Raw genomic sequence first — 26,004 nt, forward strand, 5'->3', positions numbered from 1 at the left:
CCATGGCACAGGGAAAAACGATTCCAAATGTACCACACACAGCAAGCAGGGGGGTTTCCGATAACTAAACTTAGGCCGAGGCCGTGGAGTGAACTTACGTGACAGAAACAGTCCTCGGTGTCGGTGTCGGTGTCGGTGGGCTTGAGCCAGGCGTCGCCGCCCGCGGCCCTGCCCAGGAAGAGCAGCACGGAGACCAGCGTTGCCCCACTCCTCATCGCCCCCAGCATCGGCCGCTCAATCCCCAACACGTTTGTGGGCTGAAGCAAAGATCTTTGGGCTGAAGTCCAGCCGGTTGGTGTCTAATCGCGAAGTCGCGGGCAGTAGCCGGAAAAGGAAGTCGCGGGTTTGGACCCAGCGGCAGACGAGCTAAAAGATCACAGTATCTTGCTCTCGTATCTGTGGCTGTAGGATCTTTGTTTCGGACGTGCCGGACGGGGGAAACGTGATCGACACAAAGTAACTAAGCGGGTCAGGCAGTAGCTTCAGAAAACACGGTTAGGGGCCGGGTTCCTTCTTCAGACTCATATGCTTGCGACAAAGTATTGACAATAGAGCGAGTGCAGGAGGCGTTGTTTATGAATGCACGAAACATTTGTAACAAAATGAGAATTAATAGCACAAAGCAAGATTTGAACCCATTAGTTATTTTGAAATATATTCGCACGGTGACCAATAGTGTATTAAATACTACAGTTACTTATCGTTTTGAAACCGAAGATGAAATGTTAAAGGTTTGGGTTGGCCTGATAATAAAGGATGTCAGAAGAACCAAACGAGGAACAAATATTGGTCCAGAACAGGAAATGGAATCAGTTTGTGGAAATAAAAGATAGCCAAATATCAAAAGCTTCAGTTGGGGATGATTTACAAGCTCCTAAGTATAGCCCAACAATGACAGATCAAGATAAAGAAAGTTAGCAAAATTAGTACAAATCAGGAAATTTCAATCTTCATATCTATGGCAGCCTGCGGTTAATTTCTAGAGTAATGTCCAAATGATTGGGCAATTTAACTTTGCATATCACTGTCAATCCTATCACAACAGTTTCGCAATTGAAACTCAAATAATTAAATCTGGAATAAAAAAATAACTCCTATCAATAATGGTGACCATGAAGCTATTGGACTGTTTAAAAAAAATCAATCATTAGTGTCCTTGAAGGTAGGAAAGAAATCCACTGGCTAAGCTCATAGGAATCCTCTGAACTACCATGCTGGTTGACTGGCTTCTCGGTGCAGGGGCAGTTGGATATATCTAATAATTGGTGTCTTGCAAGGAGATTTACCTGGCCCATAAATATAAATAAATGTTTCAATATCTAAAATAATTATCATACAACTGCTATTAAATGGGCAAATCAAAACATCAGCATTAATTTTGAGCTGTAGGAAAGAATTTCTACCTAACATTAATTTGAAGGCGAGTTCATACATTGCATTTGATGGAATGGAAGGGACGGATTTAAACAATTATTTCAAAATTCTCCAAAGAACATCCCAACGGAAATGCTCCTTGGGAAATATAATCCCAATTGATAATTAAGGAAGTCAGGTATTGATATCAAAAAGAATATCATGCGGTACTGGGAATATTTTTTGACAGTAATATAAAAGCTTTTACATGAGACACAAAGTTACTCTGCTGCTATGACAAATAGCAAGTTGGGCTACACTGTAAAAGGGCTGGAGAGCAAAAGTAATGACGTTTTGCAGAGATTGACACCCCCCTTCCACCCCCTCCCCGGGTTCCACGCGCCCTCGGGCTTGGTCTCTCTCAATTTCTCACTCCCAACTCTCACCCAATGTTTGAACTTGCACAATCTTTCACCCTACCTGTAGCCAAAATATATTGGTGAAAATTATAGTCTGAAGAAGGGTCTTGACCCAATACATTTCCTTTCATATATGTTGTATGTCCCACTGTGTTTCTCCAGAACTTTTTTTGCTCAAGATTCCAGCATCTGAAGTCTGGTATCACAAAAGTAAAATCTTCCTTCCTTTCATTTTAAAGTCTGTGCTGTATATTACTTTTTAAAACATGGTGCAGGGCTCCTCTTTTGTTCTCTGTTGCAAAACTTCATATTCTTCTTTCATAATGGCAATATCTTTATTATCTTCATCTTTCAGGAACATAGATTTGGTACATTAAACATCATGCCTCTCAAAGTTCATTCTACTGTTTGGGTATCATAGCATTTAATCTTTCATGTTTATGTTTAATATTTTTCATGTTTAATATTTGCTAATATTATGCACCCTTTTTACCTTGGTTCCTCTTTAAGCCTCCTCCATTCCCTCCTCAGATGCTGCCTGACCCGCTGAATTCCTCCAGCACTGTTTTGTTGAAGGTTGCACATGCACTCTGTGACTGTGGGTGCTCCAGTTTCCTCCCACATTCCAAAATTATAAATAGACTAATTGGCTACTATAAATTACACTTTATTGTAGATAAAAGTATCAAAGGGGATTAGTTTCTCTAATATTTTCATGATATAGAAAACTATTCAGGCCATTAAGTATATGCCAGTTCTCATCAATCCTATTCCCCCATTTATTTACCAGTAATTTATCCTCTTACACATGCCCATAAACATTAATTGATTCCCCCACTCAATACCTATACGAGGGGTTATTTGCAGCTACAAAATAGCAAATTTCTGGTATGTAGGAAGAAACCAGAACATAGGTTAATGAGAGAGAACCCATTTGAAGGTTTCTGGGGGATAAGGAAATAGGACTGATGGGATTTCTATAGACTTGATAGGCCAAATGCCTCCCATCTATGTCATATGTAATCAATCTTTCTAGTATTCCCCAACTTGGTTTTTGGTACTGATATGAACCCAAATGTGTTGTTACAAAGGATATTCAGCAGTCACTCTGTAACATCCTGGATTCCGTGGCACCTGGGAGACAACACACCACCCTGGAATCACATCTATGGAACAGAGAGAGAGAGAGAAAAAACACATAACAGTCAAATTCCCTATCACTGCAGCCGTCCTGCTTTTTCTATCCCAACTCTTTAGTTCTGAATCAGTGACTCTACACCTCCATCCCCCACCAGGAAGGTCTTAAAGCCCTCCGTTTCTTCCTCGACTGCAGAACCAACCAATTTCCCTCTACCAACACTCTCCTCCCACGTCCTCCAAATCCATGGCATAATTATGGGCACTCGCACGGGCCTCAGCAATGCCTGCCTCTTTGTAGGGTACCGCTTTCCGCAGAGAGACCGTTTCCTCCGCAACTCGTCACTTCCCACACAAACCACCGCCTCCACAGGTACTTTCCCCAGCAACCGCAGGAGATGAAACACCTGACCCTGTTACTCCCCCTGTTCACTTGCACCTTCTCCAACCTCATCCCCTGTATCTGCAGTTCCAGGTGTGGACTCCTGTATATCAGCGAGACAAAGCTCAGGCTCGTTTCGTTGAACACTTCCGCTCAGTCCATCTGAACCTACCTGATCTCCCGGTTGCTGGAAACTTTAACTCTGCCTCTCATTCCCACACTGACCTTTCTGTCCTACATATTCCTTGATCTCCATTCCCTTTGTCCTGTCTTTACACCTTCACAATTCCTTATCTATCTATCCCTCCCCCCCCCCCAACCCGGACATCTGTCTGAAGAAGGGTCTTGACTCGAAATGTCATCCATTTCTCCTCTCCACAGATGCTGCCTTTGCTTGTTCACTTTGCTGGGAACATTCTACCATGTCTCAAACTTGTCAGACAAAGAAATCTGTCTGACAAGTTAGAAAATAAATTTATGCACTAATTTCCACAAAAATAACATGACTGGAATCGGGGCAAAATTTAATAACCCCAACAATAATTGTGGAAGCAATAGAGTGTAAGATATTTTTTAAAAAAAACAGAATTCTCAAATGCGTTTGAACATTTTAAATCAATATGTAGCAAGCCCAACAAGCATAGGGGTGATTTTGGATTTAGGTTTAAGGAATGAGCCTGGACAAAGGAATAAGTGATACTGGGAAGTGTTCAGCAGCCACTCAGCAACTCTATTCCTATTTTGACTCCATCCATTTCATCCCAAATCCCTGTAACCAGGAATATTGAGCTGCCACTCCAGCTTCTGTTAGGATCACTAATGTTATACTCCCACATGGTTTCATGGGTCTTCAGTTTGAAAACTGTATCAGGAGCAAATGGGAATTAAAGAATAGTCACACTGCAGTGGTCGTTTTTTTTCCTTCCAACCTTTGTTTCCGCCTTTTAAATTTATTTTTTTACTACCAGTTTTTGTCTCACCAAATATCTTACACATTCAATTTTACCTCTCCTTCTGAAATTGCAATATAGTTCCCATCCAAATCCTCCCCTAACAGCAAATCTCCCTGGAAGGAAATAGTTTATAGCTCTTTGAACAGACTTCACTGGCTTTATCTGGCATTAAATGTTATTCCCTTTATCGTGTATCTGTACACTGTGAATAGCTCGATTGTAATCATATATTGTCTTTCCACTGACTGGTTAGCATGCAACAAAAGCTTTTCACAGTACCTCGGTACACGTGACAATAAACTAAACGCAAACTCAGCTCATCATTCAATCTTCCCTTGTCACAAAACCCACACTTTCCACTCTTTAAGTAGTACTCAGGTGAAATGTGACCACTTTGTGTCATAGTCTATTTGTGAGTCCTGCCCTGTCACAATGTAGTCATTTGTTTAACTGGCCACTGAAATGATAAGGAAACTGCAGTTGCAACTACCATCTTGTTACATGCGGGATAGCATGGTATTAATTACTGGGCTTGGCAATGATATTACATTCCACATGAGAATAAACAGTATAATGTTTGTTAATCAGTTCCAGAAAGCAACCCACAATCATCTTCAAGGACAATTACAGTTGGACATCAAATGATGGATAGCATCTTGCTAACAATCCCCTATCACAAGTCCATATTAAAAACAGAAAATGGTGACAAAATTATCAAGTCATGCATTATCTGCAAAAGAGAAAGATTCAATGTTTCAGGTCTGTGACCCCCTCATAAGAAAAAAAACCTGTGTTCTCAGGAAGTCATCCAAATCAATCAGATTTTTAAATGGTCTTTTTCAGACCGGTTTGCAAGTTGAAGCAACTTACCGTGTCAAAGTTAATTACTCTCCATTTTCTTTTTTTTGTACTGATTATTAATTTCATTTTGCTGAATATAATATCAATTAAATCTTTTCAACAAAATCAAAGTAATAACAGTTAAGAAAGTCAGTTAAGAAAATAACACTTGGTTTCAGTAAACAATAATAAAAGTTTTATTTTTTATTTGCAACTTTTACAAACAGGCAATTCATTTCATAATTAACACTGTTTTATATTATAATGTTCAAACAATACTAAAGAGCAGTAATTTATGTGTATGCTGTGGAATCTTTAACTGCAGCCCTCATGTCACATGGAGTTTTAAAACACTGTCAAACAAGAAAATAGCTGGATGCTTTACCATGTAGAAAATGCAACAATGCACCATAGTGCCAAGTCATCTATAAGTGTTGACAGCAGAGGACATAACATTACATAGGTGCAGCCTGAGCAGAAAGTATTCAAACTGAGTCAGTTAAGAAAATATCTGTAATGAAAACAATTGTGTACAGAATGGGTTCACTGGTTTATTCGTAGTCAAATAAATTTCATAATTACTTTAGAAAATTAGGGGACTGTTGCCATTGTTGTAACAAAGTACTGCTTCAAAATAAGCAATGTACAAATAAAACAATATCCAAACCAATTAAGTATTTGACATCTTGGTTAAAGATTGTGTACATATTCTATCTGGTTAATATATTAAAACATGTTTTCCAACCTTTTTTTAGGAGGACCATTGATATAAGCGCTGGTGGTTTATCCCATGGTTGAATCAAACTATCGTTTTAATTAAAAATTAAAAAAAATCTTGTTTGGTCTCTCTCTCATACAAGGAATCTCGCCATGAACCTAAACATGTGTCAGATAAATAATAAGTCCCAGTTGCAGAGCAGCTATAACGACACCAAATTCATAGGAACAAAAATTGGGGACCTTAACTAATGGCAAAAGTCAGAAAATTAAAAGTTGTGACGTAACAATGAAAGTACATGATAATGGTCAGAATGGAATAAGTTGAGGGAAATAACAGAAAAATAGACTATTTGAAAGGCATGCATATGTTGCTCAAAACCAAGTAACAGTTTTTTTTTAAATACTGCTTGTGATGAATGGCTACAACCAAAATTATTATTGAGTTGAATATACATTGCATTTATATTTAAAATGCTTGCAATTTCTCACCAGTGACTCTGAAACTGAAATCAGGCAGAAAAATCAATAGTTTCCTCATGATTATCATGAATGCAGATTTCTTGATCTAACATAGGTTACATTTTATTTTTCAAATTATCCCAAATTTCAAATTAATGAAATATAGGAATGAGATTCTATGACTAAGAAAAAAAGACAAATAGAGAGCATTTGAATAATTTCTGGCATTTCTACATTTCACCATTCCAGCTGGGGTATTTCTGTTCCTGTTCCAACCAAAGCATTTCACACAAAACAAAAACATCAGAGATAATGAATACAAAGTAAAGCCTTGGCAGTTAGGTTCCATTCTTGCAGTACAATTTGTCGCTGAATTTCCATCCTCAGTCATAAACTGTAGTTATTATATTCTTCATCCACTCATTTGGCAGCATTCATGAGGTAAAGTTATCTCAATGGAAAAGAAAGCTTTAAAATTCTTTCAAATTGTCTTTCGAAGGTTTAGTTAATTCAACTTTTACTCCCTTTTCACCTGCATTCATAAAGGAGTAAAATAAAATGTGGAAATCATGGCAGAAACAAAATAAATAGCATATATATTTTAGATATATTTTCTCTTTGCAATTATTCTACTCTGCCCCATTATGCTACTTCAGTCCTCAGGCAGAAAGCTGAATGGTCTCAGTTTTGAAATCCTGCATTGTTATTAGCTCAAGATTTAATTCCACAATAATTAAATCCTTATAACTTGTCACAATTTGTGTCACCAAGTAGCTCTTTTGAAATCTTATCAGATTCAACAATGGTAAACCAAACAGCATTGCTGACTACAATTTTATTTGCACTTAGAACAAACATAACAGTTTGTCTTACTTTTTACAGTGCATTTCAGAAGGATTATTATATGCCGACATTTGGGTCTTTGATGTTGGAGATCATTCTTTAAAAAAAAAGTGAAGACATGAACCATTGAGACAAACACTGCGAGGGGAGATACCCCAAAACATAGTCTGTTATATATAAAAATATAGTCTGAAGAAGGGTCTTGACCCAAAACGTCATCCATTCCTTCTCTCGAGAGATGCTGCCTGTCCCGCTGAGTTACTCCAGCATTTTGTGTCTACCTCCAAAACATAGCATTTCTTTCCCAAACTACAGAATTTTAAAATGTGTGGTCAGCGCAAGTTTAAAGACTGTAAAGTGAGGATGTCATGAATCTTGAATGTTCACAATCAATAATTTTATTCTTTCCGTTACCACAAAACTAAATCTTATCTCAAGTACTTACAAGATGCCACCTTAACATTTCATAAGATCATAAGGAATAGGAGCAGAATTAGGCCATTTGGCCCATCAAGTCTACTCTGCCATTCAATCATGGCTGATCTAGGTCTCCACCCTAACCCTATTCTCCTGCCTTCTCCGCATAACATCTGACACCTCTACTAATCAAGAATCTATCTCTGCCTTAAAAATACCCAATGACTTGACCTCCACAGCCTTTTGTGGGAAAGAATTCCACATATTCACCACCCTCTGACTAAATAAATTCCGAGGCTCTCACACCCTCTCCACACCCACTCTATCCAAGCCTTTTGTAGTAGCCATTTAGCTTAACTCAGTATGTTATAACTATAACCAGTTACCTTTAAATTTTATCTGCTGTAATTATGTGGGTGGGATTTATACGTTGTCTGAGGCGTGTTTGCGGCTGGGATTCTCACGCAGACTCGCTAGTAGTTTTAGTTTAGTTTGAAGAAGCATGGGGGAGAGGTCACAGCTTTCGACCATGCATGAGTTTGACCACAAGTAAGATCAAAATGTACTTATACCAGAAGAAGTTTGGATGAATATCTTACTGTTTTTACTACTACAATAAAGAAACTATTAATCAAGAGACTGCTTTTGGAAGATTTATCTTTCGATGGCATTGAATATCTTGTGGAGAGCTCGTGAGTGCGTTTTGGTTATCTCCTGAACCCCTATCTTCAATCATAGTGACTAAAGGAAAGATTCCTTGAAACAATATGAAAATCTGTCACTGCACCTTTCACTATTTTGTGTTTCAATGAGATTCTTCTAAATTCCAGTGAGTACAGGCCCAGTGCCAACAAACGCTCATCATAGGTTAACCTACTCATTCCTGGGATCATTCTTGCAAACCTTCTCTGGAACCTCTCCTTCCTCAGATATGATGCCCCAAATCCTTCCTCAGATATGGTGCCCCTAATTGCTCTCAAATGCGGCCTTACCAGCGCCTTATAGAGCCTCAACATTACATCCCTGTTTTCGTATACAAGCCCTCTTGAAATAAATGCTTGCATTAAGTTTGGTTTCTTTACCACCTATTTGACTTGCAGAATAACATTTTGGAAATCCTGCACCAGCATTCCCATGTCCTTTTGCATCTCTGATTTCTGGATTCTCACCCCATTTAGAAAATAGTCTACGCCTTTATTCCCCCTACCAAAATGCATGGCTCCGCACTTTGCTACATTATATTCCACTTCTCTGCCCACTCTCCCAGCCTGTTCAAGTCATTCTGCAGAGTCCCTGCTTTCTCTACACTACCTGCCCCTCCACTTATTTTCATATTATCTGCAAACTTTGCCACAAAGCCTTTAATCCCCTCGTTCAAATCATTAATATACAACGTGAAGAGTAGCGGCCCCTGCACCGACCCTTGCGGAAAAAGCCCCCTTTATTGCCACGATTTGTCTTATGCCATCTAGCCAACCTGCTATCCATGCTAGTATGTGCCCTTTGATACCATGGGCTCTCATCTTCCTGAGCAGCCTAACATGTGGCACCTTATCAAAGGCTTTCTGAAAATCTAAGTAAACAACATCTACTGACTCTCTTTTGTCTGTCCTGCTATTTACTTCTTCAAAGAACTCCAGCAAATTTGTCAAGTAAGACCTCCTCTTTATAAAGTCATGCTGACTTTGTCCTATTTTATCGTGAACTTCTAAGTACTTCCCTTACAAAATTGTCAAAGGAACCACAAAAATGTGTAAGGTTGTGCAAGATCATACCAATAGGATAAAGGCCAAGGAAAAGGCCAGCAAGTAAAACCACTACCTTCTGGTCCCCTTAACTTTGCACACCATTAATCCTCAGGAATATATTGCCATTCCTTGAGTAACCCAGGAATTAAATCCTGCAACTTCGTACTCAATACAATTGTGGGCAAAGCCCAGCAGAAGGACCAGAGCAGTTTGAGAAGGTGATCCACCACCATTTTCTTCAAGGCAATTAAGGAATGGCTATAAATATAGGTTCTATAAATGTTATTGCCTTCTGAACTTTCATTTTAAAATCACTAACAAACACAAAATGCAAGTTGAATTTTTCTTGTACACAGTGAAATTCATGGATGAACTCTGGTTACTCAACATGATGGTCCTTTTTTTAATAAAATTATCGGTACTTATTATAAAATTACTGATACTAAACAAAGGTATGTGAACACACATTAAAAATAGAATGGATATACCAAGTCCACATTCATGTTTATCATTTAGGCATTTTTAGTTACTTCCAAAGGTAGTCATATTGAAATGAAATATTGATAGAACAAATAATTAGTAGAGATCTTAAAGGCTAATCACAGTGAGTGAAAGGGAAGTTGACTTTTGAAGCTCAACTGGTGACATTTATAAGGCCATAAGATATTGGAGCAGAATGAGGTTATTCAGTCCATCGAGTCTACTCCGCAATCCAAACATGGCCGACGTATTTTTCCCTCTCACACTATTCTCGTGCCTATTCCCCGTAACCTTTGACACCCTTCCTAATCAAGAACCTATCAATCTCCGCCTTAGAAATACCTACCATCTTGACTTCCACAGTCATCTGTGACAATGATTACCAAAGACTTTCCAAGCTTTGGCTAAATACATTTCTGAGGCTGTGCCCTCTGGTTCTAGACTCCACCATTACTTGAAACATCTTTTTCAAATCCAATCTACGCCTTTCATTTTCCAGTAAGTTTCAAAGAGATCCCCCTCTTCTTTGCAAACTCCAGCGAGTATAGGCCCAGAGCCTTCAAATGCTCCTCATACATTAACCTAATCATCCCCAGGATCATTCTCGAAAATTACAAACATAAATTCCAAATCTGTGAATGAAAATATTTCTGCAAATATATGGATCTAGGAATTACCTTTGGTTTCAAACTGAAATATGAAAACCGTAGTTTGAAAAAAAGTAAAATTATTGATAATACAGGTGGGTTAATAAATCACTTGCAGGTCAATAAGTTAAAATTATCAACTTAGATCAGAGAAACCAATAGATGGGACAATCTATTTACTGCCGGAAAGGTTCAAGCCGTAAACATAGAAACATAGAAAATAGGTGCAGGAGAAAGCCATTCGGCCCTTCGAGCCAGCACCGCCATTCATTGTGATCATGGCTGATCGTCCCCTATCAATAACCCGTTCCTGCTTTCTCCCCATATCCCTTGACTCCACTAGCCCCTAGAGCTCTATCTAACTCTCTCTTAAATCCATCCAGAGACTTGGCCTCCACTGCCCTCTGTGGCAGGGAATCCATAAATTCACAAAGAGACATACAGTATGTTGTTAAACATACTGAAACTGGAGACTAACACAGTATCACAGCACGGAGATGATATGTTGGATACCAATTGGACATCCCAATTATTGATACAAGCTGTAGTGTTGTAAAGCAGAGGATGAACTTCCATATCATTTCCAAACCTCACTATCTCCATCGCAGGTGATAGACTTCTGACCGACATCCACTGTAAACTCACTGACTCCCATGGCTATCTGGACTACACTTCTTCCCACCCTGCTTCCTGTAAGGACTCCATCCCCTACTCCCAATTCCTCCGTCTACGTCGCATCTGCTCCCAGGATGAGGCGTTCCACATCAGGGCATCGAAGATGTCCTCATTCTTCAGGTAATGAGGGTTTCCCTCTCCTACCATAGATGAGGCTCTCACCAGGGTTTATTCGATACCCCGTGACACTGCTCCCTCTCCCCAACCCCCCACTCATAACAAGGGCAGAGTTCCCCAAGTCCTCACCTTCTACCCTACCAGCTGTCACATACAACAAATAATCCTCCATCATTTTCGTCACCTCCAACGTGACCCCACCACCTGCCACATCTTCCCATCTCCTCCCCTGTTTGCAGAGACCGCTCCCTCCGTAACTCCCTAGTCAATTCGTCCCTTCCCACCTGAACCACCTCCTCTCCGGGCACTTTGCAGCCACAAGAAAATGCTACACTTGTCGCTTTACCTCCCCCCTTGACTCCATTCAAGGACCCAAGCAGTCATTCCAGGTGCGACAGAGGTTCACCTGCACCTCCTCCAACCTCAGCTATTGCATCCGCTGCTCTAGATGTCAGCTGATCTACATCGGTGAGACCAAGCGTAGGCTTGGCGATCGCTTCGCCGAACACCTTCTGCTCGGTTCGCAATAACCAACCTGATCTCCCAGTGGCTTAGCACTTCAACTCCCCCTCCCATTTCGAATCTGACCTCTCTGTCCCGGGTCTCCTCCACGGCCAAAGTGAGGACCACTGGAAATTGGAGGAGCAGCACCTCATATTTTGCTTGGGCAGTTTGTACCCCAGCAGTATGAACATTGACCTCTAATTTCAGGTAGTTTTTACTCTCCTTCAAACCCTTCTCAGCTCTCCCTCACCCATCTGGCTCCTCCTCTCTTCTTCCCGCCCCCCCCGACACCCTCACATCAGTCCGAAGAAGGGTTTTGCCCGAAACGTTGCCTATTTCCTTCGCTCCATAGATGCTGCTGCACCCGCTGAGTTTCTCCAGCATTTCTGTCTACCGAAGAACTATGACCAATAGTTTATAGTAATAGAACTGCCAGAAGATATGAACATCAAATGAGTACACATTTCACAATGAATGGGATCTGTGCAATGTACATAGACATAATAGATAATAGTGTGGCAACTCAAACAAGTGACTTCCTTAAAAATATTGAAATAATTATGCAATAGACAAAGATTAGTGCAATTTTCAATTGACAGTATATTACAATTTATGATCAAGCTGGTAAAATATATAACATTTCGGAATTGATCATTTAACTCCCATATCAAACAGAAAAAAATATTTTTAAAAAGTATAAATACTCAGATGAGGCCACTGTACCTGTTGAATATTTGTCTTTAGCTCGTGTTCGCTCATCTGCATCAAAATACCAGACTGTTATGGCGTACCTGAAGTTTAAGATAAAAGTAGTTCATGTTTTTTATTATCCTAACAGAGGCTGTTTATTTAAGTAAACTCATGACTTGCATTATTTTTACTAATCACACAAAACACTGTGACTAATTAATATATTGTCAATGAACACCATCATGTACCACTATATATTTAGAACATAGCTATTCTAACTGTAGAAAATAAAGGAGTGGCAACGTTAAAGGGCATTTCAGTCTTGTGAATATAAAATTCTGCATGACTGATTCTAAAGTCTCCTAACTATTTTTCTCATGTCTATGACTAATTATCTATAAAGCTGCTGAAGTAAAAAAACATTGCATCTGGCAGCTGGGTGTCATTAAGATGGCCAAGGGGGGTTATCAGATTAAAGAATTCTCATAAATGCAAGCCAAAGAAAATTATCATTATTAACCTGAAACATTCACTTTGTTTGTTCCCCCCATAAATGCTGCATGATTTCCATCCAGCACCTTTTGTTTTATTTAAGTTTTTCAGCATATGTAGTCATATGGTTTTGGATCATTTTTAAAATTTCACTGACAGATTGTTATATCAACATGGGCACATGCATAGATGACCAAAGTAGAAGTTAACTTTCATTATATTTTGAAATGTCCTGGTGCATCTCAAAACTATGAACTCAGAAATAATCCAGAATTGCTAAACCAAGGCTGCTGCAAAATAGAGATGGACTTTACTAACCAAACTCGGTAACTAGTTTTGTTTCCATATATAATTCAATCCATGAATTCTCCAACCAAAAGTGAACTTTGTTAAGTTGACGTTATCCAAGGAGTTCCTTTCTTCAAAATTTGTCTCCTCATTCCTTGTTCTATATGGCATTACCCAACATAAATTGCATAGTATAGGAAGGAACTGCAGAAGCTAGTTTAAACTGAAGATAGACACAAAAAGCTGAAGTAACTCTGGAGAGAAGGAATGGGTGACGTTTCGGGTCGAGACCCTTCTTCAGACAAGTGAAAAGGGAAATGAGAGATCTAGACGATGATGTAGAGAGATAATGAACAATGAATGAAAGATATGCAAAAAAGTTACGATGATACAGGAAACAGGGCATTGTTAGCTGTTTGTTGAGCGAAAACGAGAAGCTGGTGCGACTTGGGGGGGAAGAGGGATGGAGAGGGAGGGAATCCTCAGGTACCTTCCCCTGCAACTGCAGGAGATGCAATTCCTGTCCTTATACCTCCGCCCTCGATTGTCTAGGGACACCGAGTCCTTTCAGGTTAGGCAGAGGTTCACTTGCACCTCCTCCAACCTCATCTACTGATCCCGTTGAAGGTGGCGAGAATGTCAGAGGATTATGTGTTGTATGCTACGGCAGATGGGATGAAAAGTAAGGACTAGGGGAACTCTGTCTCTGCTGCGACCAGAGTGAGGGGGAGCAAGGGTGGAGCTGCAGGGTACTGAGGAGACACGGGTGAGGGCCTCATCTATGATGGGAGAAGGGAACCCCTGTTCCCTAAAGAATGAGGACATCTCAGATGTATGGAACACCTCACCTTGGATGCAGATGCGGCATAGACAGAAGAATTGGGAGTAGGGGGATAGAGTCTTCGCAGGAAGCAGGGTTGGAAGAATTGTAGTCGAGATAGTTGTGGGAGTCAGTTGGTTTGTAATAGATGTCAGTCAATAGTCTATCTCCTGTAATGGAGATTGTGAGATCAAGAAATGGCAAGGAGGTGTCGGAGATGGTCCAAGTGAATTTAACTGCAGGATGGAAATTGGTGGTGAAGTTGCTATCATGTCATGTAGTTACAGTGCTTACAGTTAAAACCTTGCAAAATACACACATTACACATATCTCAGTCTTGTATGTTTGTTTAACAGCTACCACCACTCAGTAACCAAGGAAAGCATCTACATCAGCAAAAACAACACAGTGTTTTATTCCGACAATCAAGCAAACTTAAAAAATTTGCCTATCGATTAATTTCATTATGAAATAACATAGGCTATTATCCACTTGAAGACACTATAGGAAACTGGAAAGATATTATCAGTGTTCAATTCATCAAGTTTCTTAAGAATCTTCAATAATTTCATATAAGGTGTGCTTCTCCAAAGTAAACAAACTCAGGGTCTTCACCGTCCTTAAATCTCTGATCAGTCAAGTAGTCAAGTATCCTTTATTGTCATTGTCAACGCTGATGCATTGCTTGGGCCTTTTCTACACAATATGCTTTACCCAAATTTCCTTATTACCAGTATTATACCATAATACCATGCCAGTGTATTTATTAATTCCTCTCAAGATTTCCATTGTACTCCCCTGCTTAACCTATTCACTGCCAAGAATTTTTGTCACTTGTATACTCTGATCTGAGTATACTCGGGGGTGGCACTGGACAGGTCAATGATCCAATAGCTTCCATTGAAGCTATGCAGACCAATGTGTTTAAGAAGGAACTGCAGATGCTGGAAAATCGAAGTCTGAAGAAGGGTTTTGGCCTGAAACGTTGCCTACCTCCTTCGCTCCATAGATGCTGCTGCACCCGCTGAGTTTCTCCAGCATTTTTGTGTACCGATGCAGACCAATGTTGGTTTCAGTAAACTCTCCAGTAATCCTGGGGTCTAACTCCATAATACACTGGCAGAGATTCATAGACCTATGCAGGATGGAAACAGGCCCTTCAGCCCATCCAAGTTATCAACCATGCTAACAAATTTGCCTAACTGAGCTAATCTCACTTTGTCATTAATTACTGCACCCTCCCAACCGATCCACAACTTTGTTTGAGATTATCAAAACATCCAATTTAGTAAAAACTTTAAATTTAAATATTGTTTCTATTCTAGGTCAATATCATTTATAAACACTGCAAATAGAAATGTTTCAATGCGTGTTGAATAAACACACAACTGTACCTACAGTCCACTGAGGTAGAAATTCCAAAGGTTCACCTTCAGCAGGTGAAGAAACCTTGCATTGCCATCCTTAATAGCTTCTCAATTTTGAGATTGTGCCCGACCCCAGCTCCCCATCCAGTCCTAGAATCTAGAACCAGTGGAAGAACATCTTACCTGCATCTGGCTTTAAGAATTTTGCACATTTCAGCGATATCTTCTTTAATTCCTCCTAACTCCAGACTACACAGGGCAAGAGAGATGGTTTCGTAATCTTTAGCAAAAAAAAGAGCAGCTGGAGGAACTCAGCAGGTCAGGCAACATCCGCGGAGGGAACTGGACAGTCAACCAGAAGGGTCGAGACCCTTCACCTAGAATGAAAGAGCAGGAAGGAAGTAGTTGGGGGTCGGGATGGAAGAGGTGGGGCAAGCAATTGGTGGACCCAGGTGAGAAGGGGTTGAGTGCAGTTAATAGTCAGATGGGGGAGGGAAGAGTGGAGAGCTCGACAGAAGGTGGGAGGCGATAAATGGAAAATAAAATGCTGCAGATTCTGGATGAGATAGGAAAGGAAGACGAAGATTTAAAATTAATGAGAAAGGGTGGTGGCAGGTGATAGCAACATGGGGAGAGGCAGGGTGATCAGTAGTGAAGGCTCCAGTAGGAAGAGTGTGTGAGGAGAATGGGGGGAAAAGAAACAGGGTGATGGGAGTTGGGGGGGGGGGGGGGGGGAAAAAAAAGGGAATGGGGGTGGGGGAAATCAGGGTAGATAGGAGAGAGAAAAATACAGTTGGGACATAGCTTATCTGAAGTTGAAATATTCAATGAGCACGCTGTTGACTAGACTAACCAGGTGGAATTTAGGTGCTGGTACACAACAGGTGTTACACCTCCTATGCTTGCAGGGGAAGGATGGGCGGATAGGATTGAGCCATCCAGGGACTCAACGGAAATCAGAAATGGATGGAAAGGAGAGGATGTGGGATGAAGAATAATATGCTAGATGTGAAGGGTAGTGGGATGAAAGACGAGGAACAGGGGAACTCTATCCCTATTCTGTCAGAGTGGAGGAGGGGTGAGAGCAGATGGTTGGAAATGTAAGAAATGCAAGCAAGGGCACCAGGGGGAGGGGTAGCCCTGTTCCTAGAAGAAAGTGAGCATCTCTGCAAACAGGTCCTTCGGCTCACCGAGTCTGCGCCAACCAGCGATCATCCGTACTCTAGCATTATCCTTCATTCTATGGACAATTTAAAGTTTACAAAAGCAAATTAACCTACAAACCTGTCTTTGGAGTGTGGGTGGAAACCGGAGCACCCGGAGAAAACCTATGTGGTCACAAGGTAAACGTACAAACTCCGTACAGACACCACCTGTGGTTTGGATCGAACCTTCAGTCTCCCAGGTGTCCCGCCATCCCTGTCGGGGGTGGTTGGAGGTGTCGGGCCAGGCTTGCAGCCGGTGTGGGGAAGAGGCCGAGTTGCTGCAGCTCTTTATGTGTATGGCTGTCGGGGAGCGGGGTTGGGCGGAGTTGGCGCTTCTTCTCCGCACCGGCTGTGGGCCTGGGGTCACTGGTGCTATCCGTCGGCTTGGCGGCAATTGAGCTGGGGTTGGCTGAAGAATTCCATTGCCTTGAAATTGGGAGAATTGTGAAAGGCAATGGAATTCAGCAAATCCCAGCTCAACTCCCGCTGGGCCAACAGCACTCTTTACATTCTTCTCTTTGCACAATCTCATTTGGTTTTATATTGTTTTTATAAATGTAATAAATACGCATGGAAATATCGCATTTGATCCCCGCAGCTAAATTGTTGATGCAAATTTTGTAAAACTGGTACACAAATAACAATCTCCAAAATATCACAGAACTCTCAGCCTGTGAAATATGGATTTATCCTCACTCTTCTGCTTTCTTCAATAACCAATTTTCAATCAATATTATTATACCACCTCCAATTCCATGTGCTCTAGCCTTGCTGACCAACTTCTTATGCTAGATCTTATTAAAGAGTTTTGAAAATCCAAATACAACACCCACTAGTTCCTCCTTATCATTTCTACTTATAACAAAGAACTTGATTAGTTAGAAACAATTTTCTTTTCATAAATTCATGTTGGCTTTAGTCAATCCTTTTAGTATTTAAGATAATCGATTACTACATTCATCAGCAAAGATCCCAACATTTTCCCTCTCACTGATATTTGGCTGACAGGTCAGTGGTCTATGATGTAGGTAGGACGTGACCAATCGGACCAATAGGTCCATCGGACCAATAGGTCCATGCGAGCTCCCAGAGGAGCATCCCATTAGTGCCACTCTCTCTCTTCTTAATTTCACCGTACATATGCCCATTAATTCCCCTTTAATTTTTTTTGCCTTTAACTACGAAGTACCAGGAGGAAACCAAAATCGGTCAACGAGAGAATGTGTAAATTACACAGACAGCACCAATGACAGGATCAGACGCTGCGACACTTCCCTCCCTTTCTCTCTTCATCCTTTCTTAAAATGTGTAGTCACGTTCTCTGTCATAAAATTAAAAAATATAGAAATTTGGAAGATGATATCAGAGCATCTATAAAATCATCTCTTTCTTAAGTGATAGGAGCAGAATTAGGCCATTTGGCCCATCAAGGCTACTCCGCCATTCAATTATGGCTGATCTATCTCTCCTTCTTAACCCCATTCTCCTGCCTTCTCCCCATAACCTCTGACACCGGTACTAATCAAGAATCTATCTATCTCTGCCGTAAAAATATCCACTGACTTGGCCTCCACAGCCTTCTGTGGCAAAGTATTCCACAGATTCACCACCCTCTGACTAGAGAAATTCCTTCACATCTCCTTCCTAAAAGAACCACCTTTAATTCTGAGGCTACGACCCTGAATCCTAGACTCTCCCACTAGTGGAAACATCCTCTCCACATCCACTTTATCCAAGCCTTTCACTTTCAGTGCATTTCAATGAGGTTCCCCCCTCATTCTTCTAAATTCCAGCGAGTACAGGCCCAGTGCCATCAAACGCTCATTATATGATAACCTACTCATTCTTGGGATCATTCTTGTAAACCTCCTCTGGACGTTCTACAGAGCCAGCACATCGTTCCTCAGATATGGTGCCCAAAATTGCTCACAATATTCCAAATGTGGCCTGACCCGTGGCATTACATCCCTGTTTTTGTACCCAGGCCCCTCGAAATAAATGTTAGCATTGCTTTGGCTTTCTTTACTACCGATTCAACTTGCAGATTAACTTTTTGGGAATCCTGCACCAATCTCTTTGTACCTCCACTTTCTGGATTCTCTCCCCATTTAGAAAATAGACTACACCTTAATTTCTACTACCAAAATACATGACTCCACACTTTGCTACACTATATTCCATCCTCTTTCAAAAACGGAATCAGCAGTACTCATTTTTTATTTCTACTTTGGTCCTTCAGTTCCCACTTCCCATTAGAAGCCAAAAAGGTATCCTCTGTGGGGCGTTGGATCTAAATCATCACTTTGTGCCTGTCTTTATAAAAGTGAATGACATTTGTAATTCAAGCCAAACAGAAGGAAATATTAAATATGGAAGGAGAAAAAAAAAATGGTTGAACAGTTTATATAGTAGATGAATCAACAGCCAAAATTAGAATGTATGCTGGAATGTTTGAAAAAAAAAACAGGGGGGCAAAAGTGCAGGCTCTGACGATTATTTTCCAGTCCTTTCTAAAGACAGATAAGCTGTTGGAATGCCGGGAGGTTGCTGATAAGGCACTGCTGTTTTAGAAGGGAGAGGTTACAGATCACATTACAAGCTTTTTAAACCGACCACAGTGCTTTTTTCGTATTGTTTTTGAAGTTTGAAAAACACTAATTTATTAATGATTATCAGGGTACTTCATCAAGGGAAGGTTCTGTTTGATCAGTCTGCCTAGAATGTTTGAAGTAGGAGCAAAGAGAGTTAATGAGGGTAGCACATTAGGTGGTCTTTGTGGATTTCAGCAATATGCCTAAAAGGGTCTGATATAACAGATGCAAAAAGCAGAAGTCTCAAGGAAAATAGCAGGTTGGAGCTGAAACTGGAAAAGGAGCAGGATTAATGAAATAAAGGTGGAAATGTGCTATAATGGCTGGAGGACTGTTTTGAGATTCACTTGGACTAGGTGCCAAGCTCTTGTCTTATTGTGGAGTATATCTATAATAGGTACATATTATACCTATCCTTTGTGACTATTGTGAACTGCAGATGCTGTTTTAGGAACTGCAGATGCTGGTTTAAACTGAAAATAGACACAAAAAGCTGGAGCAACTCAGTGAGACAGGCAGCATCTCTGGAGAGAAGGAATGGGTGAAATGTCAGGTCTGAAAACGGGTCTTGACCCGACACGTCACCTTTTCCTTTTCTCCAGAGATGCTGCCTGTCCCGCTGAGTTATTCCAGCTTTTTGTGTCTACCTTTATGACTTTCGCATTCCTTTCATTCAATAACCCTGTAAAACACCACATGAACTGCCTTTTATTTTGCTGCTTCAGCAAATGAAATGCAAGTTGTAATCTGTTGATATTCATAATATAATTCATCTGGCTTTGCTATCTGACTGGAAGTAAACAACCAACTCTCCGAGTTCAACTGCTCACTAAAATGTTTCATCAAGGACATAAATTGTGAAGCAGATTGTGGGGAATTGCTGAATGTTCAGAAGAGATACAAATTTAATAGTAAGATTAAACGAGAACTTACCAGTTCGAAGTTTGATCTGTATTTTATGAGGAGTTACGATGAGGGATTACGAGAAGAGCCCGCCTCAGCACGCATGCGCGGCATACTTCAAAGCAGCGGTGTGGAATCACAGATAGACACAGTTATTTGAAGTAAACATAGTAAAGACAAGGAGACATCAGTTTGCTAGTTTGATCATATATGAGGGTGGGAGCGGAGGGCACGCAATCCCTCATCGTAACTCCTCATAAAATACAGATCAAACTTCGAACTGGTAAGTTCTCGTTTAATCTTACTATTTTACTTCGGAGTCACGTGAGTGACTACGTGAAGACTTCAAAGTTCTGTGATTTCAAACCGTGTAACAGTTGCCGAAGTCATTCGAGGGAGGAAGTATGTTATCGTAATCAACCATGAATCTGTTTGTAAAACAATAATGGTGTTATTAACAACAACAAGATCAATTGCTCCCCCGGGCTTAAATTATATATTTTTGCAGATTTTTCTGCAAACGATACAGGTTCTGTCAGTGGTTTGTTAAAAAACGTTTGGAACGTATACTCCCTGGACCAACCTGCAGTAGCCAGGATGAGGTCCATAGGATCTTCCATTCTCTTAGTCACTGACGTGGGAGCCGTCCTGGTGGAATAAGACTTATACACGTCAGTATTTTCTCCAGCAACTCCTAGTACCTGCTTGAGCCACTAGAGATAGTTTAGCTCGTCACCCGACCAAGAGGTTTATTGTGGCTGACCCATAAGGCTTTTTCTTCTCCCTCGGTATTCCTTATTGTGTCGATGTAGATCTCTGAGTGGGTCATGACACATAAAACGTGGTTCAGGTGGGTATGCCCGGAATTTCATGACTGGACCTGATGTTCCTGGTCTGTTCTGTTTGGCCAACCCTTGAATGGGAATGTGACACTATCTGGTGTCATAACCATGTTGTCCCATCGCAGTAGATGGGAGAACTGGCTCTTGGGTTGATGTAAGGCCACCAGCATGTCCATCTTCAGGGTAGGCTGTTCCAGGGTGAGTGACCTGGCTGGTGATCATTCCCTAAGGTACGTCAGGGTTTCACTGACATTCCAATTTGGGTGTACCTATTTCTGGGGAATGGACTGAATATACCTCTCCTGTATCTGATCACCAGTGAGCGGTACCCAAGTTGAGTAGGCTGACAGAACATTTCCTTCATTGTGGTGAAGACCTGCCAGGCGCTCCAGTACAGTTTTGTTGTAGTTGAATGTGTAATTCATGTTTTAGAAAAACAGTGTCTCATTTCTTGATGCTCCTCAGGTATGTTCCTTAGGATATGCGACGGAATGCTGTCATCAGGTTGATAGCGCTGCTGATCCAAACACAGCAGTGGTCTTCCCAATTTTGCAATTCTTTTAATGACCATATCGAGGATCACTGGGAACCATGCCTGTGGACTTGGTCCACTGTAATTTGCGTAGTACCCGACTGATGAAGCCGTAGTACCTATTGAAGAGGTAGAAGGAAAGGAGAATTTAGAGATTAGATTTCCCCCACCCTTCAATACGTGGGAATGTTTCCATAGCCGCTGCCTTGAAATTGGTTTCATGTGACGTAAGTTAATACGTGGTGATTTGATTGGATATAAGGAATCGATATCTGGTGTCCATATTGCTTAGTAATTTCAGCAAATATTTTTGGTTTAAATGTATGTTTACAGTATTTAGCTCACCTGATAGGTGAGGTTACTGATGGTCAAATATGTTTGACGACATACGGTTACCAATTGTTAATAAATTGTCACCTAATATCGATGTTCCCTGCCCAAGTGGTTTGGTATATGCCACCACTGTGATGTTGTTAACTTATAAATGAACATGCAAATTTGGTGGGTTACTGAGCAAATGCTTCACTAGAATTAAGTAAGTTAATATATAACACGTTTAAGTCAATTTGCATAGGCACTAAGTATTACAAGCTCAGTAACACATCAGGACACATAAGATGTTACTCAAAACAGGTGGAAGAGTACAACCATAATCCTTCCTGCCGATAATTCCATGATAACACTCCAGATTAATCCATATGCCCCCATATCACAGGTATGGATATAGTTTTGAACACTAGTATCTCAGCTCATAGGAAAGGTACAATGTTCAGTAGCTGGTAATGCTGCTACTATCCCAATACTTTGCCACGTAGTTGATTGGTGGTTAATGTTACCATAACTGATAGTCTTAATGAATACCAGATGACAAAGTTGTGGATGGTCACGTAATATCTGGATATATGGCAATGCCCGCTAAATAAGTTAGTATCTAATGCAGCTAACGCTGTATCACAGGATAGTGTGTCGTTAATATAAAGACATGCCATGACGGATGTTTCTTAAGTGTCAGGGCTGGTTGATACTGGATAGCTTTGACTTAAATGCCGCAATGCTCATCATGGTTACTCCATCCAGGTAATTGCGGTATCCGAAACTTATATGAGAAGGTACTGAATAGTATGCATCTTCAAGGTTGATGTCTACCATAAAGTATCCTTGGTCCCATGGTAGTAGTTACAAATCCCATGAATGGGTATACCTGGTGAATACTCAAGTGGTTTATCAATGATGGTGCGAGATTCACCATCGCGGGAGGGTAGACCCCTTGGGGTGCTTGCTAAATTGGTGGCAAGATATTGTATATACTACCAAAGTGATAGCTTCCTAACCAGGTGTGATTCACCCACCCCTTGTTAGTACAACCCTTCACCTTTATGTGGTGGTAGGAACCATACTTATCTGTCTTTATTGCTGTTTTCTTTGGTTTCTGGTTCCTTATTCTTGTAGGGATGATGTTTGTTGGGGGTGGCACATTTTCCCTGGGGCCTGCTCTGGGCCGTGGCCTAAAAACCTACGGGTTTGGCATGCAGGCCCCGAGCTTTCACCAGTACCTTGGGGTAGACGCCGCTGGTGGACGCGGAGAGGTACTGCTGTCTGGTATTCTGTGTGGTGCTCATTCCAGACTCTGCCCTCTTGTGCCGAATAGTTTGAACACTTCGTCCAGTTTTTTAGGACTGGTTTGGTAAATGCCAGGTAGCAGGTTCTGTGCTTGTGAGGTCGGCATTCTCATAATCCTGTTAATTTCTTAGATTGAGGGCAGGTTTGTGACTTCACTAGAGAAGTTATGGGGTATACCGTTGAACATTTGGGTCAGGTGTTTTGCCATACTACCCTGCCCTTCTGGAATGAGCAGGTGGACATGATAGCAGACGTCAGGTATCAAATGCATTTTTAAAAACATTTAGGTTAAATGCGCTGTTCAATGTATCCCCCTATAATGGCGGGCACTTTGAGTAAATGCAATTTAGGGGTGGCGTGATAAATCCAACGCCTCATGGCTACCTGTCTTGGAGAGGTTTTTTGGAAAAGACAGGTAGTAGGCTGGCCATCAGTTGAAACTGAAGCCATTTCGCTCGTGGTGAAACCACATAGCGGCCACACCCAGCAGCTCTTCCTGTTCCTGTACCTCATGCGTACTCCCGATGTTGTTTAGCCAGTGCCCCTCTTCTTGACCAGCCCAGCTCTGGTCGCCAAAGCTGTCCTTATATGAGGAAGAAGCAATGGCCAGTGCATGAGGCACTGTGGAGGGAGTGCCTGAACTACCTCTGCGAAACTGCTCCCCATAAGCAAGTCTCGCTGGAGCTTATGCTCCACGAGCCGCTCCATGCGGCTCAGGCGGCTGTCTCTGCCCTAAGCGGGCGGTGAGACGTCCCCGTCCAACGAATCGGAACCACCGGCCGGATTGTTGACATCCAGTCCGCTGCTCAGGCGCTAGTGGAACTGGGCTCGGCTCAGTGTCAGGGATGACGGAGCGCCGGGTTGGCGGTCCTACCGCCCTCTGTCCCCCTGTGATGAGACGCCTGTCTGCTGGAGCCGAGCTGGGGACAGGTGTCTTGGAGAGACTTGTTCTGTTCTTTCTTCTTGGCTGTTGGAACAAGCAAAGAACTCTCCTTTGCCAGTTAAACCGACCTCAGAGTAGACTTACCTGATGGTCCATTCTTTAGCGGGAGCGCCTGACTCCCGTGTTTTCTGGACTGGAACCCGGCACAGCTCCCTGTCTGTGGACCGCAGCGTGTGCGGTCCTGGTGGCATCTTTCCCCCCTTCCGCGAACGGAACACTCCTTCCCCGGAGTCCAACGGGGGTCGCTTGCGTCCGGACTGACACCGGTGCAGCTCCCTGTCCATGGACCGCAGCGTGTGCGGTCCTGATGGCGCTCTCCCCCTTCCGTGAAACGGAAAATACTCCTTACCCAGAGTCAACGGGGGCCGCTTGCGTCTGGACTGGTACCGGCGCAGCTCTCTGTCCGTGGACCGCAGCGTGTGCGGTCCTGGTGGCGTCTCTCCCCCTTCCGTGGAACGGAACACTTCTTCCCCGGAGTCCAACGGGGGCCGCTTCTTCTGCTGCTTTGCTCCTCCTGGAGCAACAAACAGACGCGAGTCGCTGTTGGCCTGAAGGTAAGACTTACCTAGCTTCCTTTCAGGTTGTAGCGGGAGAGCCTAACTCCCGCCTGCCGCTGTTGCCTGCTGAAACGTAATGCCGCGCATGCGTGCTGAGGCGGGCTCTTCACGTAGTCACTCACGGGACTCCGAAGTAAAATTGAAGTAACATAAACAAACTTAATTTTAAAATACCTTTTTAATTTAAATTATTAGCCCGACGTATATATACTATATATTTAATTCTATGTCCCACTGTTAACAGAGCAAACTATGACTGTAAATGAACATATTATCACATAAGAAAACAGTCAGATTTTTCATATTTCTTTTCATAAGATGCGAGATTTCATCTGGGAAACTACATTTGGGAGCTAAACTAATAGCACTATCCTACACATTAGGGACAATTTACAATCTACAAACCTGTATGTCTCTGGAGTGTGGGAAGAAACCAGAGCACCGGGTGAAAACCCACGCGGTCACTGGGATAACATACCATCTCCGTACAGATAGCACCTGTAGTCAGGATCAAACCTGGGACTCTGGTGTGTAAGGCAGCAGCAACACCATTGCGCTGCCCACCGATTTCCTTCCACAGATGCTTGTCCCGCTGAGTTCCTCCAGAAGATTGTTTTGTGCTTCTGACGATATATAACCTATCTATGCCTCTTATAATTTTATATTTATTTATCAGGTAATCCCTCAGCCTTCTTTGCCCCAGGGTAATATAATCCACCCTATCCAACTATAACTCAATTCTTCCAATCCAGGCAATATTCTGGTGAATCTCTTCTTTCAAGAACCATGATCTTGAACCCCTAGATCCCAGTTTATCAGCATTCCAGAACACCCTACCATTTACAGTGTGTTATATGATTTCCTAAAATGCATCGGTTTACATTTGTTGTGAAATTCCATCTGCCAATGCTAAATTCCATCTGCTAAATTCCATCTGCTCCGCCTAACTTTCCATCTGATCTTGCTGTAGTCTCAGACAATCCTGATCATTATTCACAAAACCACCACATGCTTGCATAAGATGGAACTTGCACAATTTATGGAGGTACCATTGGTAACTTCTCAACACATTTTTGCTTTCTGTTTTACGGACATTTCACCCAAGTTGGTTATTTACATTAGTTTCATACAAATCAATAGCTGTAACACTGAAGGCCACCTAAAGAGCACCTGCTAGGCAACAACCTAATTAAACATTATCCATTTTCCCTCTAATGGATACATTATACAGCATCCACTCATAAGATGAATTAAAAATGATTAAAATTTCAATACAATTTCAGCACCCATTGTCTCTGAAAGCATTTCATGGAACTTACCTTGTGGCAAAAGCTGATTGCCACAAGGCCCACTCCCACCGTCAAGAAACGACACATATCTGCTCACTTGTGAAGTCCGGTTCACAAGATGGCAAGATGCTGTCCCAGTCATCAACATTTCAGTGGAAACAATAGCCCGCA

At 41.7% G+C, this 26,004-nt stretch overlaps 2 protein-coding genes across 5 annotated transcripts in view; both read right to left on the reverse strand.

Moving 5' to 3' along the window:
* The window catches only part of ero1b (endoplasmic reticulum oxidoreductase 1 beta), a 58,075-nt gene extending 57,696 nt beyond the window's left edge, over positions 1 to 379 (reverse strand). The window contains exon 1 of the mRNA XM_055635172.1: positions 99 to 379. Within this exon, the coding sequence (XP_055491147.1) occupies positions 99 to 227 (129 nt within the window). The 5' untranslated portion in view covers positions 228 to 379. The remainder of the gene's footprint in view (positions 1 to 98) is intronic.
* A 770-nt stretch (positions 380 to 1,149) lies between these two features.
* The window catches only part of egln1a (egl-9 family hypoxia-inducible factor 1a), a 90,241-nt gene continuing 65,386 nt past the window's right edge, over positions 1,150 to 26,004 (reverse strand). The window contains exons 4-6 of one of the 4 annotated variants that reach the window (XR_008723431.1): positions 15,535 to 15,728; positions 12,418 to 12,485; positions 6,732 to 6,795 (exon numbers count right to left, since the gene is read on the reverse strand). Coding sequence is in view for 3 of the 4 variants with exons in the window: in XM_055635177.1 (XP_055491152.1) it covers positions 2,856 to 2,938; positions 12,418 to 12,485 (151 nt within the window). In the remaining variant the exon portion in view is untranslated. Of the gene's footprint in view, positions 2,939 to 5,846; positions 6,796 to 12,417; positions 12,486 to 15,534; positions 15,729 to 26,004 lie in introns of those variants that run through there. The other 3 variants (XM_055635177.1, XM_055635174.1, XM_055635175.1) reach the window with 3 other exon arrangements.

This window comes from Leucoraja erinacea, chromosome 5 (genome assembly GCF_028641065.1).
Source record: "Leucoraja erinacea ecotype New England chromosome 5, Leri_hhj_1, whole genome shotgun sequence".
Lineage (NCBI taxonomy): Eukaryota > Metazoa > Chordata > Chondrichthyes > Rajiformes > Rajidae > Leucoraja > Leucoraja erinaceus.